Genomic DNA, 18,066 nt, shown 5'->3' with positions numbered 1-18,066 from the left:
TTTCTTTATCCATTTTCACTTATCCATTGCCATCTTTGTTCATGTTCTAAAGTCTATGGCAGTGATCTAGAGACAGGCAGAACAATTAAATGCTGTACCACTAGAGGGCAGGAGGTACATCATTTTAGCAGTTGTGATTGGTCAACTGCTGGTCACATGACGTATGACGCCATCTTGTTACCATGCTGAAACAGTTCGCCAAACTGGCTGTGTCCCAATGTCCACCCTTGTCCCCTAACCCCTCATTCACTACATAGAGACGTACTATAGTGACTTGATATGTAGTGCCCTCATTCTTTTGGCGATTCGAACAGCCAGCTCACTGCTTTTTCCTCGTCGCATATCACGTGACCACCGTAACTGTTACGACGCAACGGCGCCTACATCTCCCGACTATTTATTGCGAATAAAAATGTTTTAAAACTGTACATCAGTTCTTTTGTTGTACATATTTTCAACTGAAACAAATTATTTCCATAGTATATATTAATGCAACGCTTTGATTCCCGCGCTCGCGCCATGTTTTTTTTTTCACACTCGCAATGCATTGTGGTCTATATCAACCCGAGTTAAGCGAAACATCTATGTTCACTACTTTTCCAGAGTGCATTGTGGGTAATTCTGAGTGCCCTACATTTTCGCTCCCTGGACATTCCCTCAGTAGGGCATTATATAGGGAGAAGGGTGCACATTCGGACACAGCCTCTCTATATATGGCTCTGCATTAACCTATGTGTTTATATATATATATGTAGTTTTTTTTTTTTTTAAAGTTAAATAAAAAAGGGCAATCTGGAGCAAACAATTATATTAATAAAAAAAAAACAGTCTTGTGGATTTGGGTTACACAAAAGGAAAACAGGCATGAATGTATTGTATTATTTAATCAAAGGTGACATGGAGGTCAAGCACAGGTAATAAAAACGCTGACAATTCATTCTCGTCGTTTCAAAGTGCTCTATGTGGACCAATGAAAAATTTAGCTCATGTCACTTCTTCCCACATTAAGTGCCACTGTCCGGAAACAAATTTAAGTGCCTTTTTTTCTCTTTTTACCAACACATCATTTCAAGTTTTCGCCGAAAACTTTACAAATCTGTCACACACACACACACACACACACACGCGCCAGTCTTTCATCGGACCTCGATTGAAACGCAAGCACAATCCCTGAGATTTTCCAGGTTGAAAAGTGTTCAAAAGTTCTGCACGCCGGCTTGTAAATGTGATTCATGCATTTAAGTCCAAGCCGGTAAGTGCTCATCTATCCTTTTTCCTATAGTGCTTGTCCTCATTAGGGAGTGACAGGCAGGCTACACCCTGGACTGGTCGCCGGCCAATCACAGGCCACATACGGACGGTGCATCCGGAAAGTATTCATATGTTGTAATTTTGAGATGTGCAGAATTTTAAAAGGGGAAAAAAATATTCTATTTTGGAATAAAGCTGTAACGATGTGAAAAAGTCTGCGATTGGCTGGCGACCAGTTCAGGGTGTACCCCGCCTACTGCCCGAAGCCAGCTGGGATAGGCTCCAGCACCCCCGCGACCCTTGTAGGGACAAGCGGTTAAGAAAATGGATGGATGGACGATGTGAAAAAGTATAGCGCTGCGCCTACTTCCCAAATGCACCGTCTGTCTCGTAAGGGTTTGGGAGTAGCGTTTAAGCTCTGATGTGGTCGCAAGGCCCCTCCCCTATGTGGCAAAGTGCCCCATGTCGGTGCGCGCGTGATCCCCGGAGAGGAAGCAGTCGTCGGCGTGGACGAAGCATCCGGCGTCGCGGTCGTAGGCGAGGGCGGCGCCGCGCCTGTCGTCTGCGCCGTAGTGCAGCGAGTGCGCGTGCACCTGCTGGATGTGCCGCTTGATGGTGCTCACCTTCAGCGTGGCCAGCGCCGCGCCGCACACCATGCAGATGAGCCCGTGCCGCCGGCAGTCGTAGTCCATGAGGAAGTCGGTGCGCCAGCGCACCTGGTATTTCCGCCGCTGGTCCTTTCCCGGGTAGTGGCCGTGGCGCGGGGTAGCGTCCTTGGCCGTGCCCTTTACTCCTCCATCGTCCTCCTCCTCCTCCTCCTCCTCTTCCTCGTCCTCCTCTTCTTCTTTCACCGCCAGGTTGATGTCAGGGGAGCCGTCCTCATTCGGGCCTCCGCTGGTATTTAGGGCATCACTTGTGCTGATTTCTGCAGATTCAGGAAGTCAAAAGTGAGACCGAGCGAAGACGCTTTTGTGGTTGCAAAATGACATCAAGACGATAATCGTACGGCGCTTTATTCCCAAAATAAAATAAAAAAAAGTTTACAATAGCTTTTTTATTTGACTATTTATGACTGAAACATCTAATTAGTAGATTAACACCTCAGCTGTTCACAATGGGTACTCCTGCAAGCCTCTGGCCAATAGTTTTCAGGTTGGATTCCGATGTGATGTCGTGCGCATTGTGCGTGTGAGAAAGGGTATGTGCAGTTTCATTTTTCATCAACAGGTGGCAGTAGTGATTCAAAATTGAATTTTCTACATACAGTATCTTAACTTTTTCCAGATTAGTCCAGCCTTTTTTAAGCAAATTGAATAAATTATTTTTTTTACATATAAATCCTCATCATTAGAACTTTTTTTTTAAAATTTGAAAACATGAAAAATAGGAAATCACACATTCACAAACTTCGCTCATTATCTTCACTTTTTCCACATTTTGTTACGATACAGCCTTACTCCAAAATGGAATAAATACAATTATTAACTCATACTCTGCCATTGACTGCTATAAACGTCAAAAATTCATTTGAACTATTTCTATTAGTTTAAAAAAGAAATCCACTTTTGTTAACAAGAGTATGAAAACCTAGAAAAAAAATATTGTACATTTAGAACAGATATAAAATTTGTGATTAATCGTGAGTTAACTATTGAAGTCATGCGTTTAATTACCATTAAAAGATGTAATCGCCTGATGCTAATACGCCTAATTTTTAACAATCGTCTTTTTCTTAAAAAAAAAAGATTATTTAAAAAAAATCTAGTTTTTTTTATACTCTTGTTAACAAAAGTGGAAAAAAATGTTAAACTAATAGAAATAGTTCAAATGAATTTTTGACATTCAATGGCAGTGAATGAGTTAAATTCTGCAAATTAATTAAAATTACAATATGATGTTTTTTGAATTTTTGGGTTAATAATTATAAAAACAAACAAACTAGGAAGTCTGCTCAATATTGTCATGTTGTTTTCAGAGCAAGCAGCAAGAGACTCTTTCAACTTTCATGTCTATCATCACTTTGAACTTCCCCCTCCCTTAACCGCATGCAACAAAGTTGACTTGTTCTACGTTTTATGTTACAGCCTTTTTCCTAAATGGAATAAATTGATCAATTTAAAAAAAGTAAAAATTAATAAAATATGTATAAACGGATGAAATTTCAAGATGAACCAAAAATGCATAATAGCCTCTACGGGTGAACTTGTTTGTTTTTTATCTCAACTTTTTTGTATAAATGTCCTGCATTAACGACAGCTACTAATTCCAGAGTGTTTGTGAATCCAATTTAAAGTGTTCCTCTCACCGTCTTGTGCGAGGATGCCGTCCGCACAGTACTCTTTGGTCCAGGCGGCCGCCGTGGCTTCCCGTTCTTTCTGGCTCAAGCTCAGCGTCTCGGGATGACATTCCTGGATGTGGCTGCGGAAGCTCCGCACTTGGGTTCCGCGCAGCAACTGAGCGCACACCATGCAGTAGACGCGTCGGCCCCGGGGCCCGTACGCCACCAGGTAGTCGAGGCGCAGCTGCCACGATTCGCCGCACGCGCCTCGCCGCCGCTGCTTGCGGGCGGGGCCCGCCCGGGGAGCCTCGGCGCCGCCGTCCTCGCCGATCAGATGCATGTCCTGAGACGGCGAGACGGCCCGGTTGCTGCCATTGGCGTCGTCTTTGGCGTTTGCTTCTGATTGGATCGAGTTCTCCGACTCATCTGTCACAACAAAGAGAAATAGCGGTTCTACCGATGCGCTAAATGGTTTTAACTCATTCACTGCCAATGACGGCCATAGACGTCAAAGATCAATTTGAACTATTACAGGGGCGGCGCTCACCGTGAGTCTGAGCCCAGGCCTGCAGAACGCAGTGCTTCTGCTCGGAGGTGTAGACGAGCGAGTCGGGGTGGCGCTGGAGCACGTGGCTCTTGATGTGGTCCAGGTGCAGCGAGGGCAGCTGGCTACTGCACAGCATGCACAGCAGCCGGCCCGCCTCGGCGTCGTACTCCATCAGGAACTCCTGGCGGAACCACGCGTGCAGCGACGCGTTCAGGTAGCACTCCAGCGTGCGGGCTTCCTCCGCCGAGACCGCCGTCGCGCCGCCCGCGTCCGCGTCGGACAGAGGAGAGAGGCTGCCCCCGTGCTGCGGCTGTGCCTCGGGTGCCGGAGTACCTGCAGCACAAGTGGTCAAAAAAAACAAAAGTCATTTTGTATTTTATTGTTGATGCAAATGGACTCACCGTCGTCAGCGTCGCAGAGCTCCTCGCCGTCAAACTCTTGCTCCCCCCGAGGCGAAGGCTGGACAAGTGGGGCGCCAAGGCTCAGGTGGCTCTCCCAGCCGGTGCGGATGACCTCCTTGTCGGCGGCGCTCCACAACAGCGAGTCGGGATGCTTCTGGCGGATGTGGCGCTTGATGGTGCTCAGTTTGAGGGTGGCCAACGAGCTGCCGCACACCATGCAGATCATGCCGTGCCGCAGCGGGTCAAAGTCCATCAGGTACTCGCTGCGCCAGTACTCATGGTAGTAGCGCCGGTGGTCGCGGCCCGGGATGCGACTCAGGCCCGGCCGCGACGCCCGCCGCACTTTGCGTCCCGACGGACCGGGCGCCGGCGACAGGATCGGGGGCCGGTCCGGACCCTCGCTGATGCTCCAGTAGCTGGTGCCCGCCGACCCTATCTCGGACTCGTCTTGGGCGGCGTGGCCGTTGGCAAGTGCATCCTCCGCTGAAAAGACACAACACGCTTGGATTCAACACGGTATATTCAAGTTCTCAATTGGGTTGTAGTCAAGGATTTCCGATTCAACCATTTGTTCTTTCAGGGGAGTTGGAGCCTATCACAGATGACTTTGGGCAAGAGACAAGGTACACCCTGGATTGGTCGCCAGTTTCTCAGAGGGCACACATGGACAAACAACCATCCATCTATTTTCATCCATCTATTGTCGCTAGTGATCTGGAGTCTATCCCGGGTGAACTCAATCTAATGAGGACAAGCTGTATAGAAAACTTGATTGGTACTGTTTGTCCATATGTTCCCTGCAAATGACTGGCAACCAGTCCAGGGCGCACTCCGTCAGCTAGGATAGACTCCAGCTAAGGGCAACACTTTTGAAAACGAATAGCTAGTATCTTATGGGGCCTTCATGCTAAAGCTAACTGGTTAGCTCGGGTGGTTGTTTGGCTTTTTAGGCTGTAGTGCGTCTACCGTCCACACGATGGCGTCCGCGCGCGCCTCGGTGCCGTTAAGCCTTTGTTTACAGGAGCCCACACAGACAGAGGGGCCAAGCCGTATTGGTATTGTCCCACTGACAATGGCAGTGGATTTGACAGCCACGCACACATGAAAAGCACAACATTTAGTTTCCTTTCTTGTTCAACGTCACCTTACCTCCCGAGTCGCTGTAGCCGCGGGCCGCCTCTTCCTCCTCCTCTTCCCCGCGTACGGTTAATGAGAGCGGCTCCGGCCGAGCCCGGAGCTCGGCGGCGGCGGCGGCGGCGGCGGCGGCGGCGTCGTCGTCCATCCCGCGCTCGCTCTGGTTCCGGGACGTGTCACGCGCATACGAGCACGTTTGCGACACGCATCTGGCATCGCACGGCAGCTCCGACGCCGCGTGTGTGTACGTACGTGCGTGCGCGCGCGCGCGCGCGCGATCCCGTCAATCTAACCACCTTCTTGACAAGTTAACTTTTGATGGGTTGTCCAGTGGAAAATGTGCGGCAAATGCGTGAGCGTGGGCCTCCAGTCGCGTATTTTGGAGACTCTTGCTTGTCTTTAGGGTGGGGAGCCGGACGAGGGGCCCCTGGGGCTCCTTAAGGGGCTCCTGGGTAAATTTAAAGAGACAGTACCCGCGTCCACGGGAGTCCAGGACCAATGTTGCGTCATCACACTTTAGTCAGGTTGCCCGTTATTTTTACTATTATTGTTAGCCTACTATTCATAGAAAGACTAATTTCGTTAACTAGTATGGTGTTTAAACACCATGACATGGATGGATGGATGGAGGGATGGAGGGATGGATGGATGGATGGATGGATGGATGGATAGATAGATAGATAGATAGATAGATAGATAGATAGATAGATAGATAGATAGATAGATAGATAGATAGATAGATAGATAGATAGATAGATAGATAGATAGATAGATAGATAGATAGATAGATAGATGGATAGATAGATAGGTGGATATTGTTTTAATGTGAAGGTCCGGAATGAAGTGTAGTAAGGTAAATTAAGACTTTTTAAAATGAATATAATTTATTTATCTTTTTTTACCTACACACAAAAATCATCATCATTATTGTTATTGTTATTATTAGGTTTAATTTGGATATTTTTACACATTGACATTTTTACCATTGTTTTAGCCTCTTTTATTTTAATATTTTTTACAATCACATGTTATTTTTTCCATTTTTTTACACACAATTTATTATATATTTTAAAATTACACGAACACATTCATTATTCATTATCTTTTTTTTTCTTCCAATTTTACACACACACACACACACACACACACACACACACACTATTTTACATACACTTCTCTTTTAAACACTATTATGCCTGTTTATTTTAATTTTCTCCACACTTTTTTTTACTTTTTTTATTTCACTGTATTCCTTTTTTTATGCACAATCATTATTTTTATCTTTTACTTTTTATTCATTTTATACGCTTTTTAACAGTTTATTTCTCTTACAATTTTATTACAAGGACACATTTATTTTTCACACACATTTTGTTTACCTTTTTATATTTATTAATTTTTAAAGCACACACACCGTTTTAATATATATATATATATATATATATATATATATATATATATATATATATATATATATATATATATATATATATATATATAATTCCAGTTTTTATTCACACAATGTTTTTTTTTAAATATTTTTGTAATTTTGGGGGGAATTTATTTGTTATTATTTAACATTTAATTACTCTGATATTTTAATATACTTTTGTTTTTATACAATAATAATATAGAAGGATAGTAACATACCATAAAAACAACAACAAAAACAACAATGGTCAACAGCATTTTTATTTTTATCAGTGATGGCTTTGTGTCCTTGATCGTATTTTTTGTAATCCTAATTTTAAAAAATTTCATTTTTTCTAGCACATCGGGTTTTTGAGATATTTGCTTTTTTGTTTTTACTATGACTTTACTCTGAGTTATGATTTATAGCATGACGTTTCACAAATCATTCCACCTGTTGCTCAACCTAACCCTTTTTTCAGAAACATTTTGCAACTCTGGTAAATGTAGATTTGGTGACACACCTTTTATAACATTTCCATTTTTTGACATACAAACACATTCACACTCACGCAGACGCGCGCGCGCGCGCACGCACACACACACACACACACGCACACACACACACACACACACACCATTTGTATATATTTTTTATTTTTTTGTAAATTAATTTATTTATGATATAGTTCCACCCAAACAAACACACAAGAGACGTTTAGGTCGAGCCAACATCCGGGTTCTGCCGTGCGTTGTCAAGGTAGCCAGTTCCTGGCTGGCTAGTGGCGGGAGCTAACCGTGGAGTCCTACCCGAGCTGTCCTCACATAGACACCGAAAAAGAAACCCTCCCCCCCGTAAAAAAAGACTAAAGTTACTCAGTGACAAGGTAAACGATCGTGCATGCTTTTACTCCGCTTCCTCCTTTCCGCCGCTTATCGCGAGAGGCCCCACAGGCGTAGACAAACGACGAGGACAAGATGTCCATTGTGAGACACGCTCAGTTGCCTCGCCGTCGACGGCCGTCCTCGTTCGCCACTCCGCCGTTGAAGGCGCTCATCTCCCGTCTTTGGTCGCGTTCTCGGTGGGACTTTAGTTCGCTGCGGGTTGAATGGAGCAAAACGCTTCTTAAATGGGACATTTTGATGGTCGGCGGGTGGAATTAAGGTACAGGGGGGGACACATTTAAAGGGATAGTGTCACCATGACGACACATTTAAAGGGACAGTTGGGCGTGGCTACCCCCCCCCCCCCAAAAAAAACAGCAGACGTTAAATAAAAGCAGATGATAATAACTGACATATAAAATGATTAAAAATATAAAATGACACAAAAACAAGAAATATATTATTACAAGTCGCTGTAATATGTCAATTTCTAACATTAACACTGCGCTTAAATATAGGATTCAATTCAACCGATACCAGTAGTACTTTTGAGACATCCCCCCAAAAAAACAAAAACAAAACAACAATGACTGAATGATCATTTTTAAGAAACACCTATATACTGTATCTACTGTATATACTCTATCAATAACTGTATGGATCAATTGAAATGTATTGCACAGAAGCATTGAATAAAGATTGTGCAGCAAATATAAGTTTGCGTAAATTAATTGTTTGATTTATTTTACTTACATTATTTATTTCAATTTTTTTGTATACTCTTCATTTTATTTGTTTAAATATTTTGTGTGGGACTTAATTTTAACTACCATTTTGCACACTATGTTTTAATTATTTTTTCTTGGTATGTTCTCGCACCAGCTCATGTATGATCTGTTGCCTATCCCGTAGGATACCCAACGCTTTGTGTGATCCTGTAAGCGCAGGTTCACTAGGCAAAACAAAGCCTCCCGGATGGAAGAAATGGAGGACTCAAGAGGTCGAGATTTTGCAGGCTGGCAGTAGCATGCTAACGGTCAAGAACGAAGGCGGCTTGGCCCCCGAGTTGGATGGCGCCACCCCGGCGACTTCCAGTTCATCGCGCCCCTCGGTTAAGACCACTCAGACTGTCAGGACGATGTCCAACGGTGGCCAGACGCGAGTCTCCATGCGGGTCAAAACCGAACGCACGTCGGCAACCGTGAATGCTGAGTCCGAGGAGGATCGAGTGGCCCGTCGCCGGGAGCACTGGAGGCTGAAAAAGCGAGAGCAGCGGGCCAAGATGGCGGCGAGGCTCGCCAAAACCAAAGAGAAAGTCACGCCGGTGATAACCGCGTCTGCTCACGTTCTCCTTGATGCCAATCAGTGTGGCCAAACACAGACGTTGCGCAAATCTGCACGAAGGACGAGAGGATCAGCGAGAGGGCCTCCAAATTTTGTGCCTCTGTCAATCATCCCTCAATGCAGAACAGCTCGGCAGAGATCCTTGGAAGCGCAAAAACATCTAAAAGTCAAATCACTGTCCACGCCCTCGCCGTTGAAGATGAGAAGAATCCCTCTGATGGACACGAGGGACACTCCGGAGCAGATCATCGCCAAACAGAGAGAGTACTGGCGGATTAAAAAACAGGAGCAGCGGGCCAAGATGTCGAAGGAGGCGAAGGCCCGGCTCAAGGAGAAGGACTCCCTGAAGCGACGAGTCAAACGCTACCAGAAAATCCTGGAGGACATGAGGAGGGCCCGAGCATCAGGGGTTGGCCTGGAGACCATAGGCGGCTTCATCAAAGAGGACGGGACGGTGTCTGTGAACGTTCCCCAGACGCAATCCTTAAATGGCATCCCGAGGAAAGATACGCTTGAGGTTTCTGATATCAGAGTCCTCATGAGCGTGCCCACCCAAAGCACAAAGTCCACACCTGTCCAATCTTTCAGTCACCTCACCCTCACTTGTCCTCAGGGCCAGCGCAAGCCCGGCTTTCCTGACGCAGCCGCCCGGGTCGGCCGGGCTGGCTGCGTCATGAAAATGCTGGTTTCGGGTAAATCGTTGACCAAGGAAGACCGGATAGCGAAGCAGCGCGAGTACTGGAGGGTGTCGAAGCGGCAACAGCGGGCGGCTCGGGCGGCCCGCCTGAGGCAAATGGTCGCCGAGGCCAAACTCGGCCCGTCGGTCCAAAGGAACAAAACCTTGAGGCCTGCGTGCCAAGCGCCTCTCTTGAACATGAGCGAGACGACTACTGCCATCAAACAGGAGCCTGGCTTGAATCCTGCGCCGGAACAGGACAACTGTCCAGACCTCAAGCCTCCGCTTCTGGTGCCCAAGCCCGAGCCTGACCCGACTTCGGCTGCGGACTGCCAGGCGACCTCTCTGCTGGCGGTGGCTTCTATGAAGAAGCTCCTGGAGGATTCTCTGAGCACAGTGAACGACGGCAAAGACCAAGAGCCCGATGTGGGAATGAAGGTGAAAGTGGAGCCCGATGAATCGGAGGTGAAAGTGGAGGCCGATGAATCGGAGGCGAAAGAGGAGCCTGACAGAACTGAGTTAGCCCCCGTTGTGCAAGTCCAAGACCTCGATGCGGTGCCCCGGCATCGCCTCATCGCGGCAATGAGCCTGCAGAAGAAGCGGGAATATTGGAAGCTGATGAAGAGGCAGCAGAGGGCTCGGCAGAAGGAGAGGCTGGGCAAGGGCGGCGGTGGGCGTGGTGGCGGTGGGCATCTTCCACTCAGGGGCAACCAGGTGACACCTTAGCATGAAATGAGTGTTTGCGTGACCATTTTCATGCCATATATGTGTTTTTGTCTCGCAGGCTGCAGCTCTCGCCACGCGCTCCACAAACGTTACAAAGACTCCAGTGAAGCTCCTCCCAAAGCCGTCCTTCAAATCGCCCGGAAGCCTCGCCGTCAAACCTCCCATCCGCGGGAATTGCGCAGACTTGGACCCCGCGCTGCCCACTCTGAAACCCCCGGACAACCCGCTTTCCAGCATAATCCTGCACCCCATGGAGCCCCCCGCTCCTTTGAAACAATTCTGGCCGTGCCTGGCGCCAGTTAACGCCTTGAGACCTCCCAAGCGCCGCCCCGAGGAGTCCGACGAGGACTTTCTGAAGCGGAAGCGCGAGTACTGGAGGATCAAAAAGAAGGAGCAGAGACACAAGAAGTCTATGGGTGAGAAAGGGACCCCTCAGAGGAGCGAGCCCTGCGTGTTGCCTGCTCCAAATCTGCAGGTACAAAGTATTGGGGGGGGCAAAGTCCAGGGCATGGTTACTAATACTGTATAGGCAGCTAAAGTAGGCCATTGGGTCACCATGGCAACAGAACATTAATCTCCTTATGGAGTACAGGGATTCTGAACCCCTGTGCCACTACATACAAATTAAATGCATCTTTGTTGATCTATCGATGCTGGCGACGTATAGTGACAGGCAGATTTTTTTAATGCAATAAATTAAAAATTTTCATCTTTCTGTTTTAATCACGACATAGGATTTTTGTCAGCGGGCCATGTCCGACCCTTTGAGCGAGGCGTCGGAACATCTTATCAGGTAGAAAACCAGATGTTTGTTTGTCATTGCTACAAATGCTACCCCGAGAGCTCTGTTTGTATCTTGAATCGCGTGGATTGTTATCATCTCGTATTGTCGATTTGTTTCATAGCAATTCGGTGGACGGCGGCGCCGACACTCACTACGCGACACCACTGCAAGGTAGCAAATTGACAGATGCGAGTTCTAACAAAACGAATCATAACGATATTCCTCAATGTTGTCGCCAGATGAGCTTTTGTTAGCCGGCGATGAGCGCCCGCCCGGCGAGGAAGGCCACGTGTCGGAGGCCACGTGGAGGAACTTCTACCTCATGGACTACGACCCCCTCAATCAGCTGCTGGTGTGCATGGCGTGCGGCGAGCTGCAGCACTCGCAGAGCCTGGAGGGCGCGACGGCGCACATCGACGAGGCCCACCCGCACACCCGCGCCCTGGAGCCCGCCGAGCGCCGCCGCATCCTGGAGGCCTGGGACGAGCAGGTGTCCCGGCGCGAGCGCTTCTTCACCAGGCAGCTCCAGCAGAGCGACGCAACTCTGGCAGGTAATGATGCTCGTCTTTATTTACTGACTAGATGCTGAGGTGCATAATTGATGAGCGCATCATGTTACGAAACTTTATACTGTGTTCCAAATGATTACGTAGAAAGGATTTCTGTTAAATGAATTCATTTTTGTGTATCGTATTAACAGCGGCTGTTGAGAAGCCACTGCATTTAAACACTGATTAAAAAAAACAAAAAAAACATTGTTCTTTTATACCATTTGTATGCCATTCAGAGAAAAAAAATTTTGTTTTTCCACAAAAAATGTATATTAAGGAGTTGGTCATGCAAGGGCATCATGTTAAAAACACTGGACATTTCAAGAAAGTCACTTGTGGATAATTCAGAGAGCAAAAATGGGTTCATTCTAAAAAAGGCATATTAAGGAGTTTTTGTTACGCATCATATTAAGAGAGCTGTTAAAAGCATTTGATTGATATACTGGACATTTCATGAATATCATTTATTAAATAGTTTGTGTGCTACTCAAAGAGCAAAAATGTTCGTTCCGAAAAAGGCTTACTAAGGAGTTTTTCATGCAAGAGCATTATATTAAGTGAGCTGCCGCTGAATGAAAACACTAGACATTTCAAGAAAGGCGTACTCCTCTCACGATGGACAATTCAGAGAGCAAAAATGAGTTTGTTCTGAAAAAGGCGTATTAAGGAGTTTCAAGTCAGTAAATGCATTGTAATAAAAGCGCAGCAGAATGACATATTCAATGTAAATTTCACTGTTCAAAACAACATAACCCTGATCATTTGGAACACAGTTTATTGTTCATTTCAATATACACACTTGTTACCGGCCCACATTCGCCTGTGTTGTTTCCATGACAACTGCAATTGCAGCAGAGGTATTTATTAATAACGCCGCCATGCTTGTTTTTACAGAAACGTACAGGAACTGAGCTGCAGGACACCAACCTTAGGGGCTTTTCCACCGCCGGAACTTTTGGAGAACTTTTCAATTTGCCTTGGTAAAATTCAGTTTTACCACCAACAAAAATTTCCGGGGTAATTAAAGTCCCCATGGGACATCCGAGTACTATCTCAGCAGGAGGGTCTTGCTGAGCCAAGCTGGAACTTTGAGGGGACGGGCTGCACTTATGGAGGACCAAAACTGCCAAAATGAACAATAAATGACTAAATGAATAAATAAATACAAAAAATAATACTAAAAAAAATAATTCAATTAAATAAAAAATATATGAATGGAAATAAAAACAAAAAAATACATAGATTAATAAATAAATAAAATTAAAATAAATACAAAAATAAAAAACGAGATTCAAAAAATAAAAATAAGTGTCAAAATAAATATATAAATAGAATTAAATATCAATCAAATAAATAACATTTCGTCCTGGCAGAGCGTCTGCAGCATTAAATAAATACATGTGAGAGCAGTGTGTTTTTATTTATTGATTGATATTTAATTATATTTGTATATTTTTGTATTTATTTTGACTTATTTTTAAATAAATTTTTTGAATCTTATATTTTATTTATGGGTATATATTTTTTTATTTCCATTTATATTTATTTTGGGGGATTTAATTTTTGAATTATATTTTTTATCCGTTTTTATTTTCACTTTTAGTCATTTGTTTATTTATTTAGTAATTTATTTATTTTGAATTTTGGCAGTTTTGGTCCTCCATATGCACTGACCAAGGTTGTTCAAAATTTGGGAGGTTGTTTTTACATCGGCTGGGCTCATCAAACTCATTTGAATTAATTACCGAGAAGACGCTGTGGAAACACAAATTATAAATTCCCTGCAGAACTTTTACAACCAATAACTTATTTTACCCACAACTCAAAGATCCTAGGCTTGTTGGTGGAAAAGCAGCTCTTCTCTCGCGAAACGACGCTCCACCGAGAAATTGTTTGTTTCGATGATGCAATAGGCCAGGGGTCGGCAACCTTGTTTGACCACGGGCCAAATGTTTTTCGAACAATTCTATCGCGGGCCGAAATTACATTTTCATCAGGTAAACCCTCTTTTTCCTACTAAAAATATTGTTATCAGTAGAGGTGCAATGATATCCAAAGCTCATAGTTTGGTTTTATCACGATATTGATATTTGCAATATCGTGTGAAAGATCACGACATTTAAGCAGGCCTGACTGTATTGCAGTCTTGCATCTTGATTGAATATCGTGACATCCACGAATGATCAGGTTTCCCATCCCCCCCCCATCAACGTCATCTGGCGGGCCAGATTTAATTGGCAGCAGGCCGGACAATGCCAACCCCTGCAAAAGATGATTATAGCACACTTGACTACCTTTTGTGTCAACGTCTCAAAAGTGTATTTGGGACTTGTTTACAGGTTAAATGTTTTCAAATGCCTTTGTTTGTAATTAAATGTTTTTTGTACCTTTGGGATCATTTGGTTTTCTTTTGCTACACGTTAGCGGTGAATGTATTTTTTCTTGAGTACTATTGAGGCGTTGCAGTGCATATCTGCTGTCCAAGGTTCGAGTCTTGGCTTTCGATTCCAGTCCAAGGGTGGCTCCAAGCTCACCCGGAAGGATAGAGGAGTCCTACAATCAGTTGCTGCTCCTCCTCGCCTCCTGTATGACCTCGGGCCCCTCCTGTATGACCTCGGGCCCCTCAGGCGACGACTCCTCTCTCGGAGACTCCTCCCTCGGGGTTTCCACTCGGAGCTCCCTTGGGCTGGCTTGCAGGCGGAAGAGAGTGGGGACCTGACCCAGGATGGGGTTGCTCCCCTGTAGACCGGAGATCCACTGGTTGAGGGTGGCCTGGTCCCCCTGGCTGGTCATGCACATGGCAAACACCGGACCTTCATCCACTGTTGAAAACACACACAGCCAAGTTACCGCAGATTTTTCTTTTAAAATCCAATCCAAAATATCATCTTACAGTCTTCTACATCGAAGGTCTCCATGTCCCCAAGGTCCCGATCGAAGTCGAGGTCGAGTTGGAGAGGGTAGAAAAAACACCGCTCTGGATCGTAGGGCTCCTCGACCTAAAAGCACAAAACGAGAATTGTTGAATGGCATTGAAAAAGTCAACATCACATACTTGATTGTATTTTTTTTCTGTTACCATCATTAGCTTACCGAGATTTAGCTTCTTTTTTTTTTTTTTAAATCACAAAATTCCTTAAATACATTTCAGTGTCTTCGGATGTCTTTCTCAGTTCTTTTTTGCCACCTCTGCCCATGACTAGGTCTGTTCTCGCCCACCTTCTCGCCGGGCGGCACGGGTTCTGCCCGGAGGACGTAGTAGTGGACGCACGTCCTCCTCAGCCACAGGGGAAACGGTCCCTCCACGAACACGGGCCTGCTCGGGTCATGCTTGCCAAGGAGCTCCATCTGGTCGGGGCTTTGGATGCCGACAATGTGGGGGAGCGTGATCTGGTCGCCGGTCTCGGTCACGTCTGTGCATGGCATCTGGTGGGCAGATCGGGTAAAAGGATGACTCTTATGATGCTTATATTGATGAAACAAATATGATTTTCATTTTATAGCAAATGACAATGACAAAATTTGATAATAAGTTTACACCCCCCCCATGCATTAATTAAGTTGATTTTGTTTATTGTTCATCAGAGGAACTTCAAATGCAGTTTTTTTTTTCTTTCAATTGAATTGTACCGGCTATAGGTCACATTAACTCGTTCACGCCCAGCCATTCCATCACAGAAGCAATCCACTTCACTCCCGGTTGTTTTAGTGGATTTTGACTGATTTTGCAAGGCCCATAGAATATTGTGTTCTATTGCTATAAAAACATGGAACCTACTAAAAGAAAGATTATAGTCTCTTCTTTCAGGAGAAAAATTATATTTTTATCTGTTTCCGTTTTGCAGGAAAAGGCATTAAAATATAGCTAAGTTTCATCATTCACAAATCTATTTAGAATTGTGAGTAAATTAGCTTTTTTTCAACGTGGCCCTGGTTGATCTCTTTTGCTCTGCTGCCACCTGCTGGCCGTTTGCGTAAAACTACCATTTCTTCAACCGTTCTCATTATTTATACGTTTTTGGGAGCAAATTAGTTAATAGTGGGAAACGTTTTACAATGAATTTGATTTTTTTTAGATCACTAAAGCCTAGCATTTGAACAAGGGTGTGTAGACTTTAAATCCACTGTATGTGTGGGAGTTGTCCTGGTGCTTTTAGCGAGATTTAAAAATGGCTTAAAATGGCACCTGGTAAACGGTGACTTTGGCGTCCAGGTCGTTGGCTATGCGCTTCAGGCTGAAGCGAGCAAGGTCCACCGGATCTTCGGGCAGCTGATGCGGGACGGGGAAAGGGTTGGCGTGTTTGAATTTCGGGAACCAGTACATGATGCGCTGGTACTTCCTCACAGGGTGGCCCTTCTCGCCAAAAATCTGCACCAGCAAAACCTTGGTCTCCACGTTGGGAGTGACTCCTGGGGAGAAGGGAAACAATTTTAGTTTGTCGATTTGAGCAAGCGCATCGTTGAACTTGGACGCGCACCGTAGTTCTCCATTTGTTCCAGTAATTGCACTCCGCACTCCTGCTGCCGGGGATAGTGGTTGAACATGCGCTGGATGAAGTTCCTGGGCACGAACACCTCCTTGGGAAACACGTCCAGCAGCTGGTTATAGATGACCAGGTCGCGCTCCACGCCGAACTCGGGCATCTTTTGGAGCGCCGCGTAGATGAACTCCACGTGGCCCCGTCGCCTCACGTCAGCCTTGGTGAATGCTTGCAGCGCCTCGGCGAAGGAGGCCTTGGTTTTGTGCTCCATGTCGAAGGGGTCGCGCGTGACCACGGGCATCTCAGTGCGGTGCTCGCCCATGAACTCAGCGGGCACGGGGCCGCCTTTGTTACTGCGGAAACGCCTCACCTGCTGTGCAAAGATGTCATATGAATGCATGTCAACACTTCAGATAATGTTCTGGGTCCTGCAAAACTGTAGCGTAGTAGTAGTGTTCATAAATAAAAATGAGACAAAGTTTTATTCCTAATAGCTACTTTTAATGTAATAATTAATATAAGCAAATTATATTTTAGAAACTTATTTACCTGGTCATGCTGTGGATGGCGTAGCAAACTGGGGCGAGTGGACCGGGCTGCAGGGAAGGTGGACTGGCCCAGCAGCCGGAGCAGGCAGCGTGTGCACTTCATGGTGAAACTGCAGTGGGAAGAAAACACATGACAGTCTATTACACAGAATTACTTGCAATCGTTGCACACTTGATATGTTGCTTATAAGTGATTTCCACCCCCCAACATGTTGTAACCGTTTTACTTTGACCACAACAACAACAAGCCAGTGGAGTTTGCCAGTCTAAAAAAGTACAATATTTTTTTTATCAAATCGTAGTTTAAATTATTATTTTTTATACTGACCGCAGTGTTAATGTTCAAACTGCTTAGTGTAGATTTTATTATTATTAATTTAACACATCATTTTCTTTCAGACCTTTAGGACCTAAATGTCTAGGGGGTAAAATGTTCATTTAACTTTTATGCAATACAGTGCATTTATTTTATTTGGATCGTTATTTAAATGTAGTGTTACGATTCAAACAGTGCATATGTTTATAATAGTTTAATATCAAACGTATTCAATGTTAAAAACTAGGAGGTTTCAATGGTAGTACATTAGCGTGTATATGTAGTAAATATAAAAAGAATACCTTTGTCGTTCACCGTCTCCTTCAGGTTGCTCTTCATGGGTGTCACTTCTGTAAAATCGCCGACTGACATCCGGGTTCCTCTCCAAATGCCGCCGGCCAGGACAACAGGAATGTTGATAATTGTTCCGGTCTGGTTTTTGTTTTTATCGACAAAATAAGCTAAAATATTGGTAAAAAATATTTTTGTTGGTCATATCATATGTTCGTATTCATACTCGTTTTAGCCGTCTTAGCCGTCTAGTTTGTTTTTGTTACGTTTATTCATATCGTTTGCCCCCCTCCCCCAAACACACAAAAGAGTAAGAGTACCACGGAGGAGTAAAATGTATATTTTTATATAATTATTTAAATTATAAACGATTAATAACTAATTAATATAATATCTCGGCGAAGTTCACGGAAACGAAACTAACAATTGCAGTTATGAAAACA

At 44.8% G+C, this 18,066-nt stretch overlaps 3 protein-coding genes across 4 annotated transcripts; 1 reads left to right on the top strand and 2 right to left on the bottom strand.

The window, feature by feature from the left end:
• Nucleotides 1-834: 834 nt before the first annotated feature.
• On the bottom strand, nt 835-6,035 carry zfta (zinc finger translocation associated). The gene is made up of 5 exons (XM_086059623.1): nt 5,627-6,035; nt 4,478-4,960; nt 4,077-4,409; nt 3,557-3,955; nt 835-2,176 (listed from the first exon to the last, which is right to left on the bottom strand). The coding sequence occupies exons 1-5, from the start codon at nt 5,757-5,759 to the stop codon at nt 1,695-1,697; spliced, it is 1,830 nt and encodes a 609-aa protein (XP_085915749.1). The 5' UTR covers nt 5,760-6,035; the 3' UTR covers nt 835-1,694.
• A 1,728-nt stretch (nt 6,036-7,763) lies between these two features.
• Nucleotides 7,764-14,510, top strand: LOC147159522 (uncharacterized). Its single transcript, XM_086059832.1, has 7 exons — nt 7,764-7,908; nt 8,819-10,640; nt 10,711-11,127; nt 11,387-11,445; nt 11,558-11,607; nt 11,676-11,987; nt 12,882-14,510. The coding sequence occupies exons 2-7, from the start codon at nt 8,934-8,936 to the stop codon at nt 12,896-12,898; spliced, it is 2,562 nt and encodes an 853-aa protein (XP_085915958.1). The 5' UTR covers nt 7,764-7,908; nt 8,819-8,933; the 3' UTR covers nt 12,899-14,510.
• On the bottom strand, nt 12,746-17,703 carry ecsit (ECSIT signaling integrator). Of its 2 annotated transcripts, none has more exons than XM_086059833.1 (7): nt 17,635-17,703; nt 17,018-17,126; nt 16,466-16,841; nt 16,174-16,397; nt 15,207-15,413; nt 14,881-14,986; nt 12,746-14,809 (listed from the first exon to the last, which is right to left on the bottom strand). In XM_086059833.1, exons 2-7 carry the CDS (start codon nt 17,117-17,119, stop codon nt 14,547-14,549), a joined length of 1,278 nt encoding a protein of 425 aa, XP_085915959.1. In that variant the 5' UTR covers nt 17,120-17,126; nt 17,635-17,703; the 3' UTR covers nt 12,746-14,546. The 2 variants fall into 2 exon arrangements, with proteins under 2 accessions (XP_085915959.1, XP_085915960.1); XM_086059834.1 differs by having other exon boundaries at nt 16,466-16,838.
• Nucleotides 17,704-18,066: the final 363 nt, after the last annotated feature.

Source organism: Leptonotus elevatus, chromosome 17 (genome assembly GCF_054856555.1).
Source record: "Leptonotus elevatus isolate MCC_2025b chromosome 17, RoL_Lele_1.0, whole genome shotgun sequence".
Classification (NCBI taxonomy): Eukaryota; Metazoa; Chordata; class Actinopteri; order Syngnathiformes; family Syngnathidae; genus Leptonotus; species Leptonotus elevatus.
The sequence above is the reverse complement of the archived record's forward strand: the minus strand, read 5'-3'. Positions and strand labels throughout refer to the sequence as shown.